The sequence below is a fragment of the Tauraco erythrolophus genome, chromosome 29 (assembly GCF_009769465.1).
Source record: "Tauraco erythrolophus isolate bTauEry1 chromosome 29, bTauEry1.pri, whole genome shotgun sequence".
In the NCBI taxonomy this organism is placed as follows: domain Eukaryota; kingdom Metazoa; phylum Chordata; class Aves; order Musophagiformes; family Musophagidae; genus Tauraco; species Tauraco erythrolophus.
This window is the reverse complement of record NC_141493.1, coordinates 2290780-2306657: the sequence shown is the minus strand read 5'-3', so window position 1 is coordinate 2306657 and position 15878 is coordinate 2290780. Positions and strand designations below refer to the sequence as shown.

At 60.6% G+C, this 15878-nt stretch overlaps 2 protein-coding genes across 2 annotated transcripts in view; both read left to right on the top strand.

The window, feature by feature from the left end:
- EGR3 (early growth response 3) lies at positions 1-2872 on the top strand. The gene is made up of 2 exons (XM_086628168.1): positions 1-694; positions 1827-2872. The coding sequence occupies exons 1-2, from the start codon at positions 541-543 to the stop codon at positions 2870-2872; spliced, it is 1200 nt and encodes a 399-aa protein (XP_086484294.1). The 5' UTR covers positions 1-540.
- Positions 2873-9044: 6172 nt separating this feature from the next.
- BIN3 (bridging integrator 3) overlaps positions 9045-15878 on the top strand; it is a 40190-nt gene continuing 33356 nt past the window's right edge. The window contains exon 1 of the mRNA XM_086628087.1: positions 9045-9074. Within this exon, the coding sequence (XP_086484213.1) occupies positions 9067-9074 (8 nt within the window). The 5' untranslated portion in view covers positions 9045-9066. The remainder of the gene's footprint in view (positions 9075-15878) is intronic.

Genomic DNA, 15878 nt, shown 5'->3' with positions numbered 1-15878 from the left:
GTTCCATTGTGCGGAGCTTCCATTGTGACGTCTCCGGCCTCGGCTCGGCTTTGTCTGTCCATATATGGGCAGCTACGTCACGGAGCGCTCCCGCCGCCCGGATAAATGGGCTGCGGAGTCCCCGGCGGAGCAGTCGGGCGGCAGAGAGGGAACCTGCGAGCGGAGCCGAGCGCGGGAGGGAGCGGGGACGGGGACGGGGACGGGGAGCGGGAGCGAGCGAGAGGAGGGGTTAAATCCTCCCACCCGCTTCTACAACCACATCTGCCAGCCAGATCGCCCCCTCCCCCTCGAGGAAACACCACCAGGGACCCACGGAGGACCGCACCCCCCCCGCGCCCCCTCCTCCGCGGCCACCCCCGGCTCCCCCCCCCACCCCCCCCCCCGCCCCCCACCTCCTCCTCCTCCTCCCCGGCCGCCCCCCCGCCCCCGCCCCAACTTTTTCTCTTGCATGATTTCCCTCGCACGGATTTGCCACTCGGATGTTGTTTCCTCGGGAGCTGAGCTCGGAGCCACGTTGAACCAGCCGCCTCCTCCAGTGCTATGACAGGCAAACTACTGGAGAAGCTGCCGGGGACCATGAACACTTTGATGAACCAATTGCCTGACAATCTGTACCCAGAGGAGATCCCCAACTCTTTGAATATCTTCTCCAGCAGCAGCGACTCGGTGGCTCACTACAACCAGATGGCTGCAGGTAAGGTGAGGGGGGGGGGGGGGGTGAAGGAAAATGGGGAGAAGGGAGGAGGGGGGGAGTGGGGGGGGAGCCGGTGGGGCGAGGAGGAGGACGCTGTGGGTAGGGTGTCATGGAGCCTCGGAGGGAAGGGAAGCGCTGGGGCTGGGGAGCGTCCCCCCCCCCGCACCCACCCACCCCTTTCCTCGCCGTGTCTCCGCGCGATCGCTGCAGGGCTCCGCCGAGCGCTGCTGCCGAGCCGCCGCCGCAGGTACGGGGAACGGCGGCCGGGCTCCGTGGGGAGGAGGAGGAGGAGGAGGACGCGGGGCGGGAAGGAGAGAGGTGTGTGTGGGGGGACGCAGCCGGGTCTCCCCGTGCCGTGGAGGGGTCAACCGCCCGCGCCGGGATCCGCGCGGGTGCGGAGGCGCCGCGGACGCGCGTGGCCGTGGCGGCCGCCCCCACCATCACCACCACCACCACCCCGCAGCGGCGTGGGCTCCCCGGGACGCGGCGCCGACTTTCCCGGAGCGCGGGGTTGCGGGGGAAGGGGGGGGTGCGGGAACGACACACACGACGACAGCGACATGGGGGGCACAGGTGAGCGCCGAGGGCGGGGGGGGCCGCCCCGCGTGCCCCCCGCTCCCACTCGGAGCATCGCCAATCTAAACGCCCCCCCCCTCCCCTCCCCGTGTTTCTCCTCGCCCGGGGCTCGGCGCAGGGAAGGCGGCGAGTCGGTAACGGCGTCGGCGGCCGCAGCCGGCTCCGCGGAGTGCCCAGCGCTGCCCGGGGGCTGGACGGGGAGGAAGCCTACCTGTAGCCGCAGGTACCTCCTTCCCCCGGCCCCCACCTGCGGGACGGCGGTGCTGTGTGTCCCCCTCCGAGGGCAGCCCTGGTCCGCTCCCCGCGGGGGCGGCGGGGGCGGCAGCCCGGCTCCGCACCGCCGGGACCCCCGGCAGCCAGCGCCGCAGTACGGGGAGAGCGGAGCGGGGTAGCCGGGGGGGGGGTAAGGAAGAAGCGAGGGGTAGGAGGGAGCGGGGCGGGGTGGGGGGGGGCCCGGCGCATCCCCGGTGCATCCCCGGTGCCCTCCTTCCCCCGACACTCCGGGGCGGCGCGGCCCCCCCGGCTCACCCTGCCCCGCTTCTCTCGCACTTTGCAGATAATGTTATGGACATTGGCTTAGCGAACGAAAAGGCCGGTCAGGAACTGTCCTCCTATTCGGGAACTTTTCAACCCGCCCCGGGCAACAAGACTGTCACCTACCTGGGGAAATTCGCTTTCGACTCGCCCTCCAACTGGTGCCAGGACAACATCATCAGCCTGATGAGCGCTGGCATCCTGGGGGTGCCGCCGTCCTCGGGCGCGCTCACCAGCACGCAGAGCTCGGCCGGCAGCATGGGGCCGCCGCAGGGCGAGGTGGACCAGATGTACCCCGCGCTGCCGCCCTACTCCTCCTGCAGTGACCTCTACCCGGAGCCCGTCTCCTTCCACGACCCCCAGAGCAACCCCGGCCTCACCTACTCCCCCCAGGATTACCAGGCGGCCAAGCCCGCCTTGGACAGCAACCTTTTCCCCATGATCCCAGACTATAACCTCTACCACCACCCCAACGACATGGGCACCATCACGGAGCACAAACCCTTCCAGAGCTTGGACCCCATCCGCGTCAACCCGCCCCCCATCACCCCGCTGGAGACCATCAAGGCCTTCAAGGACAAGCAGATCCACCCGGGTTTCGGGGGGCTGCCTCAGCCGCCCCTCACCCTCAAGCCCATCCGACCTCGCAAGTATCCCAACCGGCCCAGCAAGACGCCGCTCCACGAGCGGCCTCACGCCTGCCCTGCCGAGGGTTGCGACCGCCGCTTCTCCCGCTCCGACGAGCTCACCCGCCACCTCCGCATCCACACGGGCCACAAGCCCTTCCAGTGCCGCATCTGCATGCGGAGCTTCAGCCGCAGCGACCACCTCACCACCCACATCCGCACCCACACCGGCGAGAAACCCTTCGCCTGCGAGTTCTGCGGCCGCAAGTTCGCCCGCTCCGACGAGCGCAAGCGGCACGCCAAGATCCACCTCAAGCAGAAGGAGAAGAAGGCCGAGAAGGGCTCGGCCGGGCAACCTTCCGCCGCACCCCCCGCCACCGCTGCCGCCGCTGCCACCTCGCCCCCCGTCGCCCTCGCCCCCGCTGTCACCACGTGCGCTTAAGGGACCGCGGGGGGCGGCGCGGTGGCACCCCCTCTTCTCCCCTGCCCTCCGCACCGCTCCAGGGGGGGCCCTTGGGTGGCCTCAGCCCACAGGTTCAGGATACCAGCGGGGTTGCGCTGCATGGGGCCACTTTGCCCGCACCCGGATTGCCCGGGTCCAGGCTGCCCGCACCCGGATCCTGCCTGCACTTGGATCGACGGGACCCGCGCTGCCTGGATCCAGGCTGCCTGCACCCGCACTGCCCGGACCTGCACTGCCCGGGTCTGGGCTACCCGCACCCGGATTGCCCGCACCTGCACTGCCCGCACTCGGATCGCCCCGACCCGCACCGCCCGGCTCCCCGCTGCCTGTCCCCGGATTGCCGGTGCCCGCACTGCCCGGGGCCATGCTGCCTGCACCATCCCTGCCCGGATCCGGCTCACCCAGCTCCCTGCTGCCCGCACTCCGGTGCCCGATTCCCTGCTGCCAGCACCCGGATTACCCACACCGCCCGGATCCCGGCTGCCCGTACCCGGATTGCCCAGACCCGGAGTGCCCGGATCCGGCTCTCCTGGCTCCAGCCTGCCTGGATCCCGGCTGCCCGTACCCCGCTGCCTGCACCCCGCAACTCCCGGCTCCAGCCTGCCCACACCCAGCTTGGCCCTGATCCCGGCTGCCCGGATTGCAGATTCCCGGGATCCCGACTGACCTGGATCCCAGGTATCCGGATCCGTCCCGCCCGCTTCCCCAGGGCTGGGCTGGTCAGGATCAGGCCCTCCTGGATCCGACCCGCCCGGGTGGGGATGGATGGATGGATGGAGCCGACCCGGCTCCTTTCTGCCCCGCTGGGCCTGGATCCGACCCCCTTCCCCGGGAGTTTCCCCCCCTGCACCCCCCCGCCCAAGCACCGGTTCCCCGGCGGAGGTAAGCGGGCTCGGGCCCCCCGAGCCGGGCTGGCGGGGCGGGGGGCGACTCTACGGGTCCCCCGCAACTTCGGGGGGCGGCGGGGAGCGATGTCCCAGCAGCAGCTTTTGGGTTTGTTTTTTCCTTTTTCTTTTTTTTTTTCTTTTCTTTTTTTTTTTTTTTTTCCCCAGCAGAAGGGAAATTCTTTACAGAAATGCCGAAAATAAATCAAACACCCCAGTATTTTGCTGAATACTTTTTATAATGTGAGATATTTTTATTTTATTTTATTTGGTCACTTTAAAACAACCACCCAACGACGGAGGAGAAAAATCAATTAGTCCTCTATTTTATTTTATTTTTTTCTTTCTCCTTCTGGTATGTGCATGTCATTGCATGACTGCTCTGATTTTTTTCTTCTTTTGTTTTAATAAAACTGTGCTCAGACATTTAAGCTAAACTAAGCAAAAATAATAATGACTTAAAAAAAAAAAAATCTCTGTTGCCAAAAGGTCGTGCTATCCAGGTTTGATGTCTGCATGTGAAAAAAAAAAAAAACATTAAAAACGTACAAAAAATAAAGAGAAGAGAAAGAATGCAGTCTAATTTATGTGAACCGAAAGGAACAAAAAAAAAAAACCACAATCAGGTTTAACCACACAAACCTAAGGGAATGATATTTTTTGAAAGACTTTTGTATAAAGTTGAGTACTTAGAGAAAAAAAAAAATCATACCAGATGTAATATATTTTGTGGATGTTTTTATTTCTTGGATTTATAGTACCTTATACTAAGGTTAAAAAAAAAAATTATGCTTGATATTGTGAAAAGGTGATAATTTTCACACACATTTCATTTGCTCATTTGTCATGTTGTAATGCAAATATGATAGTTAATGCATACAGCATTTTTAAGGGAAAAAATCAGAAATATTGAACTGATGTATTGTTGTACCATTTGCACTGTGAGCAAATGCTAATGCAGTAAATATATTGTGTTTGCTGACAATCAAAATCTGTAGTAAATATCTTTATTTTACCTTGCTTAAAAAAAAGATCTATATTGGTTTGGAAAAAAAAAAAAAAGTCTTTAATATGTAAGGGGGATGTTAAAATGGCTTGAAATGTGTCGGACGGTGGGTGCTGCGCCTCTTTACGGGTGACTTTGAAACCTGTTTGTACATTTTTTTTTCCTAGTGTTGTATTTTCTTAAATATTTTTTTTTTTTTTGGTGTACGATTTTTTTTTTTAAAAAATAACCTGACCTTTTCTCAGCACCCCCCCCCCATCTCCTTCAGTTCTGTTCGCAGGACGGCGTGGTGCGACCGGCTGGCCAAGATGCTGGGTGACCCCGAAGGCGACCGGCTCCGTCTTCGCGTCCCCCCCCTTATCCCGGCCGCGCGGGGATGGGGTGCGCCCCGCAGCCCCTCTCCCCAAAACCGCCACATCCTTGGTTTGCCCTTGACCTTGCGTCTTATTTTTCCCGGCTCGTGCCGTCGCCGCCGCCTTGACCCCGTCACCATTTTGCCGGCGGCTTGCGCTGGGTTGCGTCTGTCGGATGACGGTTGGCGAAAGAGGATCGCGCCGCTTCAGCCGGTAATGCCCCCGCGCCTTTCGCCAGCCAAATCGCCCCAGGTACGGAGCCCAGGGGGGATTTTTGCCACGCTGGGTCACTCGGTTTAAAAATAACCCGCCGGGTTTCAGAGCTGGCGCTTGTACGGGCACGAGGGATGGGTGGGAGAAGGAGGAGGATGAGGTGCTTGGATATTTGGAGAGTAGGCGCACGGGTGGTGGCCCACGATGGTTGAATCCTGGCCCAGGGACGGGGCTGGAGCCCTGGTTCTCATGGAGCTGGGATGGTGCTGGAGGTGGAGGCTGGGGGATGCTGAGAGTCTGGGGGTCCCTTGGTCCGCGTGAGCTCGGCTCTGCTGGGCTGGAGCATGAGTGGAACGGTTGAGCATCCCACAAGCTTCCCCTTTACCCAGGGCTCGCCGGCGGTGCTGGCGGTTGGTGTTGGCACCACGGTCTTTCCCGGCATTCCCAGAGAGTGGAGGTACTGGCACCTCCGTCAAATTTCCTGCCTTTTGGTTTGCACTCGCAGCCGGACGCTGGAGGAGCTGCTGCTCCAGCCAGACCAGGGCAGCTCTGCCCATCCCTGGGGTCTCACTGAGCAACCTGGCTTGGAGAGGAGAGATTTTGGGATGAACCTGGGGGCACACGGTGCCCGGGCTGGCTGCCTGGGGACTCACGGCATGCCTGGCCCAGCCAGGGATGGGATCTCATGGCATTGAGGGAATCGGCTCTGGAGCCCACGGCCAGCGCACCAGGTGGGCTCCTGCATCCCCGAGTGGCTTCCCGGGTGGTTGAGCCTTTGGCAATCATTAAGACGAGGCCGGAGCGGCTGCCGGGTTCGGTGCGGAGCAGGACGGGTGGCAGGAGCTGCTGCCCGTGGAGCAGGGTCGGGGCGAGCTGGGGCTGCCCTTCCCTCGGTGCTCGGAGCATCTCGGAGTTCCCGCAGCGATCGGGAGCTGCCTGCTGGTTTGGGAGCCGCCGGTCTCCGCGGTGTCCCCTCGCGTGGCTCGGACAAGCCGAGGTGGACGGGTAGGAGTCAGAGCCACCATGCACACAGCCGATGGTGTGGGGAGAGCCATTGCGGCCCCCCAGCAGCGTCTGAGGGTGCTGTGGTGGTGGTGGTGGTGGTTGCACCTGTCTCCACCAGTGCCTTGTGCTGGAAGACGTTGGGGGTGGTGGGCATGGGCAGGCGGTGGCACAGCAAAGGCTGCCAGGAGATGCCATGGCAAGGAGCCACCCAAGGTTGCTCCAATGCTTTGTGCTCCTTCGCTGCAGGCGAGGAGGAGGAGGAGGGAAGGAGATCACCAGACATAAACAGGGCATCGTGGCCCCAGTGCCAAGCTGGGGACCCGCTCTGCCACCTGGGCGCAGTCATCCCACCAGGCAGGACCTTCCCTGCGTGGAGCAGGAAGGTGAGGAGCACCCTTGGGTGGCAAAATGCTTGGAGTGCGTGCAGCACCTTGCACGAAAATGTTGGTTGCTACGGAAACACGGCACTTTCCATCCCCGTTCTGGGCTATCTGTGTTCTGGGGAGGAGGGAAGGGCTTGCCAGTCACGTACCAGCTCAACACAACTTGCTGCCTTTCCCTTCTCGACGGTGGCTCTGGGTTCCCGAGGAGGCCACCAACACCTCGCACCTCTCTGCTGAGGGTCTTCAGGGCTTTGCAAGCCGTTGTGGAAACCCAAGAGCTCTCCATGGGATGGGATTTGCTTCGGAGGACAAGCACCAAGAGCTCGAGGCCGCGTCCCCCGGGATGGGGGCGACGAGGACCCACACCTAGAAGCTCCTGGTTTGCAGCTGGTAGATCTTGACAGCACAGATGTTGGTGGGATTCCTCCCTGACCTTCTCAGCCTCCGGCCACCAGCTCAGCCTCTCCAGCCGCCCTGGCAGGAGTCATCATCTGCAGAAGGTCCGGATGGTTTCTGCATCACCGGACCCTCGTCTCCCACCCTGTGCCGGCGCCGTGCGGATCCACCCCCGCTTCCTCCCCATCCCTCTCCGGGGTGGCACGTCCGACCTTCGCTCTCGGCAGAGTGTTTTGGAGGAAAGGCACAGACTTGGCCCTCCGGTATGTGTCTTGACTAGGGCGACACGTGGGGCAGAGCCTCCATGGAAGATGCTCCCTGAGCCCTGTGGCCATTGGGACACCCAGATGCCGGGACCTGCTTGTCCCAGCTCTGCCTCCAGCCCTTCCTTTTGCCGCGTTCCCTGCGCCCCGAGGCGCCGGCGTGGCACATCACGGTGAGGACCGTGGCCAGGAGCAGCAGCGTGTCCCGGTGGGCAGTGGGAACCACTGGCAAACCCTTCCCAGCACCGACCTCGCTCCATCCTTCCTCTTCCTCCCCACCCATGCCTCAGCCAGGGACACAGCGGGCTCCTCCCGGCTGCCTCCCTGCTCCGCTTGCTCCGCCACGCCATCAGCACCCCAAAATCGATTCCACCATGCCACCATTCCACCTTGCTGCCTCCCCCAACTCCTTCGCTCCATCCCGGCACAAACTCGGTGCCAGGGGTCTGTGCCACCCCCGGTCTCCGGATTCACTGGTTGCCCGCTCAGCTCTGCCCCCGCCTCGCTCCTTTTCGGCTAATCCTCTGTCCTCACCGGTGTCGGTAACACCTTCCCAGTTTAGCATCATCCTCCCTGGCTGTAATTACCGCGCTGTTTACCTCCACCTGCTAATTGATAAAGCCACCCCTGGCAGGCGTCCCGCACCTCCTCCCCTCGGCCCCGTGCGCTGGCACGTGCTGGCACCAGCCTAGTGTCACCACCACCAAACCCACCCCTGGCACCGGGATGTCCCCCAGTCACCCGGCAATGGGGGTCCGAGGGCACCCGGAGCTTGGGGGGGGTTTCGCTTCATCTCCCCACCGCTGGCATCATGGCTGGCAGTTGCTGATGGTGGTGCCCGGGAGCGGTGCTGAGGGCGGGGGGGTGCCCAGTCTCCCGCAGCTGGATTTGGGGGATTTCTCTCCAAAACTGGGTGCTCCAGCCCTTCCAAATGCGCTGTACATTCACGCTGCCCTTCCCTCGCAGCCCTGCCCCTCCCTGTGCCCTCGCCCACCCTAGGGCGCTCCTGGGCACCCCTTCCCCTCGCCCACTCCTGGGCATCCCCTCCCCATGCCCTCACACACCCTAGGGCGCTCCTGGGCACTCCTTCCCTGCTCCCGGGCATCCTCCCCCCATGCCCTCGCCCACTCCTGGGCATCCCCTCCCCATGCCCTCACACACCCTAGGGCGCTCCTGGGCACTCCTTCCCTGCTCCCGGGCATCCTCCCCCCATGCCCTCGCCCACCCTAGGGCGCTCCCGGGCATCCCTTCTCCTTCCTCGCTCCCGGGCACCCCCTCCTCGTGCCCTCGCCCACCCCCGGTGCTCCTGGGCACCCCTTCCTCTTGCCCTTGCCCGCTCCCGGGCACCCCCTCCCCGTGCCCTCGCCCACCCCCGGTGCTCCCGGTTTCGGGGGGCGGCGGTTTTACTCCCCCCCCCACCCCCCCCCCCCCCCCCCCCCGCCCCGTTCTCGGGCTCTGCACTGAAACCGGAGCATTTTAAGCATTTTTCTCCCCGCTTTCTCCTCCGGCCACGGCTCCGGGCCTCCCGTCCTGCCCCGTGACGTCACGCCCCTCCCTGACGTCACCGCCGGCGCGGCGGGTTAACGCTCCCCCCTCCTCCCGCCCCGCGGCGGTGCTGCCGGAAGGGGCGGGGCGAAGGCGGCGGCACTTCCGGGAGCGGCGGGGGAGCCATGAGCTGGTGAGTGCGGGACCCCCCGCCCGGGCCGCGCCGCGCTCCGCGGGACCCCCGGGGCCCGGCCTGGGGCTCCCGCCGCCCCCGCGGCCCGGCCCGGCCCTCCAGGGCCCGGCGTCTCACCGCGGGAGCTGCCGGGGCAGCGCCGGGGCCCCCCCGCAGGCTGCGGCCTGCGGGGGGGCCCCGGCGCTGCCCCGGCAGCAACTGCCCGGCCCCTCCCGGGACCTTCATCCCGGGAAAACGGGAGCGCAGGCCGAGCTCCGTGCCCCCCTCCCACCCCCCCGTGCCCCGGCGCAGCTGTGGGGCAGAGGGTTCAGGGCGGGGGGGGGGGGGGAGTCCCAAAGGTCTGCGCCGACCCCAGCAGCTCCGTGGGGCTGAACAGCCGTGAAACTGCCTTCGGGGCCGTTAAAGTGAAGTGGTTTGTTTTTTTTTTTTGTTAAAAAAAGGAAATAAAAATAGTTCCCACGTGCGTTTGAATCGGGCTGGTGAAAGGCTCCGTTCGGGTACGGCGCAGCCTTTGGCGTGCTGCTTCTGCGCCTCTCCCCGCCGCTAATTTAAACTAATTATGTTTAGAAATTAATCTTTGGCCGTTGTGATTGCCCAGCCCGGAGAGCCGTGTAGAGCCGGCGCTGTCAGGACAGGTGAAGGATGTGGTGGTTTGAGGAGAAAAAGGCCTTCCCTGCGCCTGGGGGTCTCAGGTGGAGTTTGCCAGGGTGGGCACGTGGTGAAAATGGAAGATTTTTTGGGGTTGGGAGTGGGGGAAGTTGTGGTGTGGAAATATACTTTAGCAATATAATGAGATGTACGCAGGTGCTTACTTAAATGGCGCCTTTTGGTTCAAAATTATCCACCGAGTTTGGTTTTGTTCTTCTTTCCTTGGCTCAGAGCAGCCAGGAGCGTTGGTTAATGGGGGGCTCGGAGCCGCCTTTTCCCCGGGCTGCCCTCCTGAGCGCGGCGGGCAGCGTGGCCTGGGCACTGCTGGCGGAAAGCTCCGGCTGGTGGAAGAGGTCTGGGCTGGGAGGAAAATGTAAGAGAGAAATATTCCCTTCACACGATGGATGTGGAATAATTCGGGTGCAGGGTGGCATCGCTTCCCCTCTGCGCTTTCCAGAGTCCATCCGGCCACGCTGCTGCCCAGGGTCCTCGCCTGGGGTCTGGTGGCTTCCCTGCAACGCATGTGGCTTTTACTGGGAGAGTGTTTTCGCCTTCTGCTGGGGAGGAATAAAAGGTCATTGCTGGAAGGAGGGGAGTGCTTGATCCTCTCCGGCCATCTGAGTCTCCTCTTTCTTCTCCAGCAGCGTCAGTCCCTCAGCGTGCCGTGGCCCTGCTTACGCGCGCACGCGAGGGGCTCGGGCCCCGCATGGCGGGGACACAATGGCTCTCAGTTTGGCCCCGCTGATCGTTCCACCCCGGATGAATCGCCCTATTCACGGGGGTGGCCGGAGCTCGGCACCCGGCTGGCAGGGACAGGCTTGGTGTGACGTCCGGCTCGCCGCCGTGGCGAGGGGTCGCGCTCCCACCGGCAGCGGTAACGGATACCGGCGTGCGCACTGGAAGGGGGAACTGGTTACGCTGGGGTCGTGCCCTGCTCCTCGAACGTCAGAGTGGAGCACGTCTGGCCCCGGTGCCCACGGAGGGAACGAGCTTTGTTCCAGCCTGGCAGGGTGCGTGTCTCTCCGACAGCGGGCACCGTCAGCCCGCGGGGCAGCACTGATTAAATCCCCTTTTTTGCAGGAGTCGGCTGTCGCCGCTGAGGGAGAGGATGGAGCTTCATCCTCATCTCCGTCCTGCAGATCGTGCTGGGGAAGCAGCACGTAACTCTGCCTCCAGTTTTGCTTCTGTGTACTCGTTACCGTAATTAATTTTTCTTGCAGGTTTGTGCGAGAGCCTTGGAGATCCAAGGGCGAAGAGCCTTTTTGCAGGAGTTGTGTGTGTTAATCCTTGGCTTTCTCTGGATCTTCGCTAGCGCTTGGCAGATTGGAGCTGTCGGTGCCCTGTCAGGACTGGGAACACAGCACTGCCCATTGGACCAACGTGGGAAAACTTTACTCCAGGGAGTAAAGAGTAACCCACTGGTGACAGAGGCTGGATTAAACCCCGAAATTCCTGGCTCCTGCACCTAGGCAACTAGGCAGTGCTGTCTTTCTGGGCTAAGCTTTATTTAGAGCAGGAGTAGGCTTGTTTTGGGAAGCAGCCTTGCATGGACAGATGAGATTTTTCTAAACCTCGGTGGAGCTTGGTGCCTTCCTTGAGGCTTCATGCCGTGGATTGGGGTCTCTTGGATGCATCCACATTCCCTCCTACTTCACTGCTCACCCGTGGCCATAATACGTTTTGGAGGAGAGGGGGAAATACTCCAGCGATTACCTTGGCCATCGCTCCTTTTGAAAAAATAGAAGAGAAATAGAGTGATGTCTTTTACCGTATCGTAGACTCATGGAATGGTTTGGGTTGGAAGGGACCTCAAAGACCATCCAGTTCCAACCCCCCTGCCATGGGCAGGGACACCCTCCACTACACCAGGTTGCCCAAAGCCTCATCCAAGCTGGCCTTGAACACTGCCAGGGATGGAGCAGCCACAGCTTCTCTGGGCAACCTGTTCCAGTACCTCACCACCCTCAGAGGGAAGAATTTCTGCCTTATATCCACTCTAAATCTCCCCTCTTTCAGTTTAAAGCCATTACTCCCTTGTATCATCACTCTTAGTTGCCACAAGCACCTAATTTGTGATGGTTTAAAGGAATTTTTTAAGGTTCATGGGACCGTGTAAACCCAAATGGTGTTGCAGCTCATAACCAGCTTCCCAAACACCTGCTCTTTTGGCTTCCCAGCTCCTGCAGGTGATTTTACAAATGGGGAAGGGTGTTTTCGTAGTGTGACAGCTCGATATCTGACTGCTGCCTCTCGGCACCGCTGCAACAGCTGGTATTTACTGGGAGGAAAAATATGTGAAGCAAATGTTGATAGTGAGGCGGTGCGAAGCACGTGTTTGCGTGTCGCGCCGCGGCGTGTTGCTGGTCTACACGGGGGGTTGCCACTGCCGGACTGCGAATCCATATGGCTCTTGGCAGGGAGCTCCCGCCAAGTGGACTGGAAAGCTGGCATCGATTCGAAGTCGGGAGTGGAACTGCGTGGCTGTGCGATGTTTGACATCCCAGATCTTTATCGGATGCAATCCAGAGTTAATGCGAACGTGTTTTCTGAAATACCTGGGGATGGAGGGGAAAAGAGGAGGCTGGAGTTGGGCTGCCTGTCTCAGGAAGGGCTGGATGGATTTATGGCTGGTGGGGAAGAGGAGAGTGCAGGGGGAGCGTAGCTGGGTTGAAGTGTAAGGGTGGGTTTGTTGGTTATTCCTTTTGTTTGCCATGTTTTAGAGCTGTGCCCTGGCCACGGTGGGCAGGTGCGATGCACACACAGACCACGGTGCCGTTTTCTTCCCGGTGAATCAATATTGGTATTTTCCAGAGCCCAAACCGCAGTCCCCGCGTGGTCAGTGGCAACGCTCCCCCTTCCCTCTGGGTTTCAACGATACCAGGATTTGGAGATGAGCACGGGATAAAATTAGCTTGGGTGAAGCAACTGGATGCCAAAGCGGTGAGCGAGGTGCGCGGCGTTCCCAAACACCTCCCTGCACCCGCGTGCAGCACCCGTGCAAGGCGGTGTGCGCATCCCGGAGGTGTTATCGCGGCGAAACCGAAACGCTGGCATGCCCTCCTGCGGCCCGGGCAGCGCTGGCACCTCGGCTCCTCACAGGGTAGAGGAGGCTCTTCGTGTCCACTGCCACGGTGGGAGATGGCAGCGCCCGGCGCGGCCCTCGGAGCGCGGTTAGCACGTGGTTATCTCTCAGTTATTATTTTTTTTTTTTCCGTACAGGTAGCTAAAACCCGGTGTTATAGTTGAGCCACCACCGTGTTTCACAACCATGCTTAAAATGGATATTTTTGTAGCATAGTCAGGGCCTAAAACAGCCTTGCAAAATTCTGCTCGCCCACGCGCCTGGCGTGAGTAATTTTCTTTTGATGGGTGAGTAAAATATCATTATTTTTTTCATGCTCATCTTGGAATGGGTGGGAGAGTAGCTTCTGACATTATTTTTGATTTGCTTAACACTGGCACCGCGCTCGGCTCCGTGCAAGATGCAGAGGTAGGAGCAGCCCCTGCTCCGACGAGCTCGCCGTCTGCGGGCGCACCTCTCCGCTGCCGAGGTTGAGGAAGGCGTCTTGTCTCCCTGAGCTGACCTAAACCAACATCAAATGGATGTTTACATCCTCTTTTTTCCTTCTCCCCGGCCGCAGGGGCTCACCTTGACTTCCCTGTGTGGCTTTGTGCCTACAAGTTCTTGGGGACGGGGTCGGAACGCGGGTGGGAGCGCACGCCTGCGGGATGGATGCGTTTATTTCCGAGGGACCGTGTCCCCCCGTGCCACGCGTGACCTCCCCTCCCCTCTCCTCTCCCCCGAAGAGAAAACCCAAACCAGAGTTTGGCGCAGAGTCTCCCTCGACATAAGCTGTTTGTGATCCGTTTGAATAATTTTTTCCTTTTTTTTTTCTTTTTTTTTTTTTGCCTTCGCGCTGTGTTTGGAGCGGTTGCTATGAGTTCCTGCGAGGCGGGGGGGAGCGGGGTGGGACGATGCGTGCAGTTTCCATGGACACGATGGAGTACAGCGAGGCATCCGGAGCGATGCTCGAGATTCAGGCCTAACCCGCGTCTGCCTGCGTGCCCTTCTCACCTGGGCAGGGCCGGGATCCCCGCCGCGGGCTCGCTCCGGGGCAGCCCGCCTGGCCAAGGATTTGGATTTTTTGGGGGATTTTTAGGAAGCCCAAAGCGGTGAGACCCGTGGTCCAGGTGCCCAGGGTTGGTTTTCTTGGCGCGCATGTGCGCAGCACCACGTGCTCTGCCAGCCTTCACCTCCTTGCCTCCTCCTCCTGCCTTCAGCGCTCGTCAGGGCTCAGCAACACTAATGGGATAATTAGTCCTGTTTCAGCAGCCACCGATGGTGGTCGCAGCCGCCCTTGAACTTCCAGGGTGCTCTGGCTTTCCCGTACCACATCATGGAAAGCTCACTCCATAACAGTAATGAGAAAGTGAAAGTTAATGCGTTGACTTTCTCATCCTTCCTTCGATGCTCCCGGCCTTCCTGTTGATGTTTGCAGGAAGGCTTTGATCTCTCCCGGAGAGCAGCTAGTCCGAGGAGCAGGCAGGACTCACCTCGAGCCAAGTCCTCTCCCAAAGCAGGAGCTTGGCACAGCCCGGGCAAAGGGAAGGGCTCACCACCGAGCGGAGCAGGACTTGGAGAAGGGACCCTGATGGTCTCAGGAGGAGTTTCTGGGGTGGCTTAGGACCAGTTTTTGGCTCCACGGAGGATCAGGATGGTTTTGTAGAAGCCCTCGGCACGCCACATGCCAAAATCTTTTTGGAAGACTGGCCTTGGTGGGTTGGGGGTCACCCGGTGCAGTGCAGGAGGCTGAGCATCGTCCTGCTGGCTGTAGGCAGAGAGAGGTTCCTTTCCGGTGAAAGAATTGAGGTTTTTGGTGGGAATTCAAAGAGTGAAAAGCTCTGGCGGAAATCCAGGCTGCGCAGGCTCGCTGGCGCTTGGGGTTTCGATGAGGAAAAAAAGCAAAAAAAGACCTGAAACTTTCCACGGGAAGCGGGCAGTTTTCACAAAACCTGAGTTTGGTCGGCGGTACAACGGCGGTGGGGGTGTTACTGATAAAAAACATCGTTACCAGTTCTTACCACACCGGGACTGGCGGGTCCCTGGCAAACGCTGCCGGCATCCACCACCGCCTCTGGCAGGAACATGGATATTGACAGTGCTCAGGGACTCGGCGTCACTTTTCCTCAGTGTCCGGGTAATTAATCACAGAATCATGGAACGGTTTGAGTTGGAAGGGACCTCAAAGATCATCCAGTTCCAACCCCTTGCCATGGGCAGGGACACCCTCCACTACACCAGGTTGCTCAAAGCCCCATCCAACCTGGCCTTGAACACTTCCAGGGATGGGGCAGCCACAGCTTCTCTGGGCAACCTGTGCCAGTGCCTCAGCACCCTCTGAGTGAAAAATTTCTGCCTTAGATCCACTCTAAATCTCCCCTCTTCCAGTGTAAATCCATTGCCCCTTGTCCTGTCACTCCACACCCTTGTAAAAAGTCCCTCTCCAGCTTTCCTGTAGCCCCCTTTAGGTACTAGAAGGCTGCAATAAGATCACCTGATCTTAGGTGATCTTATCACATAATTAACCTCCAAAACAAGCGACCACGTTGCCCAGCCTCAGCTCTCCCTGCCCTCTCCCTCGCGTGCTGCTTGTCCGTCCATCTGTCCATCCTTCCTTCCCTCCCCAGCCCCGGGTTCGGCAGCAAGTGGCTCAGCTCGGCATCCCCAGGGCCAGCAGGCGATGCCATGGGTGAAGATGCCCCGTGCTTATCCCTGGCTTATCTACGAGGGGGCCTGATGGGGGGGTGCAAAACGATGCTCAGATGAAAGGTGTGATGGGGAGAGGGTCTCAGCTGATGATTATTTTATCCCCTGGGCACGCTCCGGGCCAGGGATGGAGCCGAGGTTTGATGTCCTGCTCGGTCCAACGCGGCCAAAGGACCATCGCCTCCCCAAATTAGACATTATTTAGTCTGATTCATGCTGGCAATTCCTGCGTGCCTGTGTTTCAGGGGACTGGTGGAGAGTGGGAGGGGGAGCTACATGTTTTAAACTCCAGCTCCCCGCAGACCTCATTGAGCTGTATTCCCTGCGCCTGCGAGGTTTGTTTGCAACTCTCCTGTGCATCCGGAGGAGAATTAGCTGCTTTGGTGTGT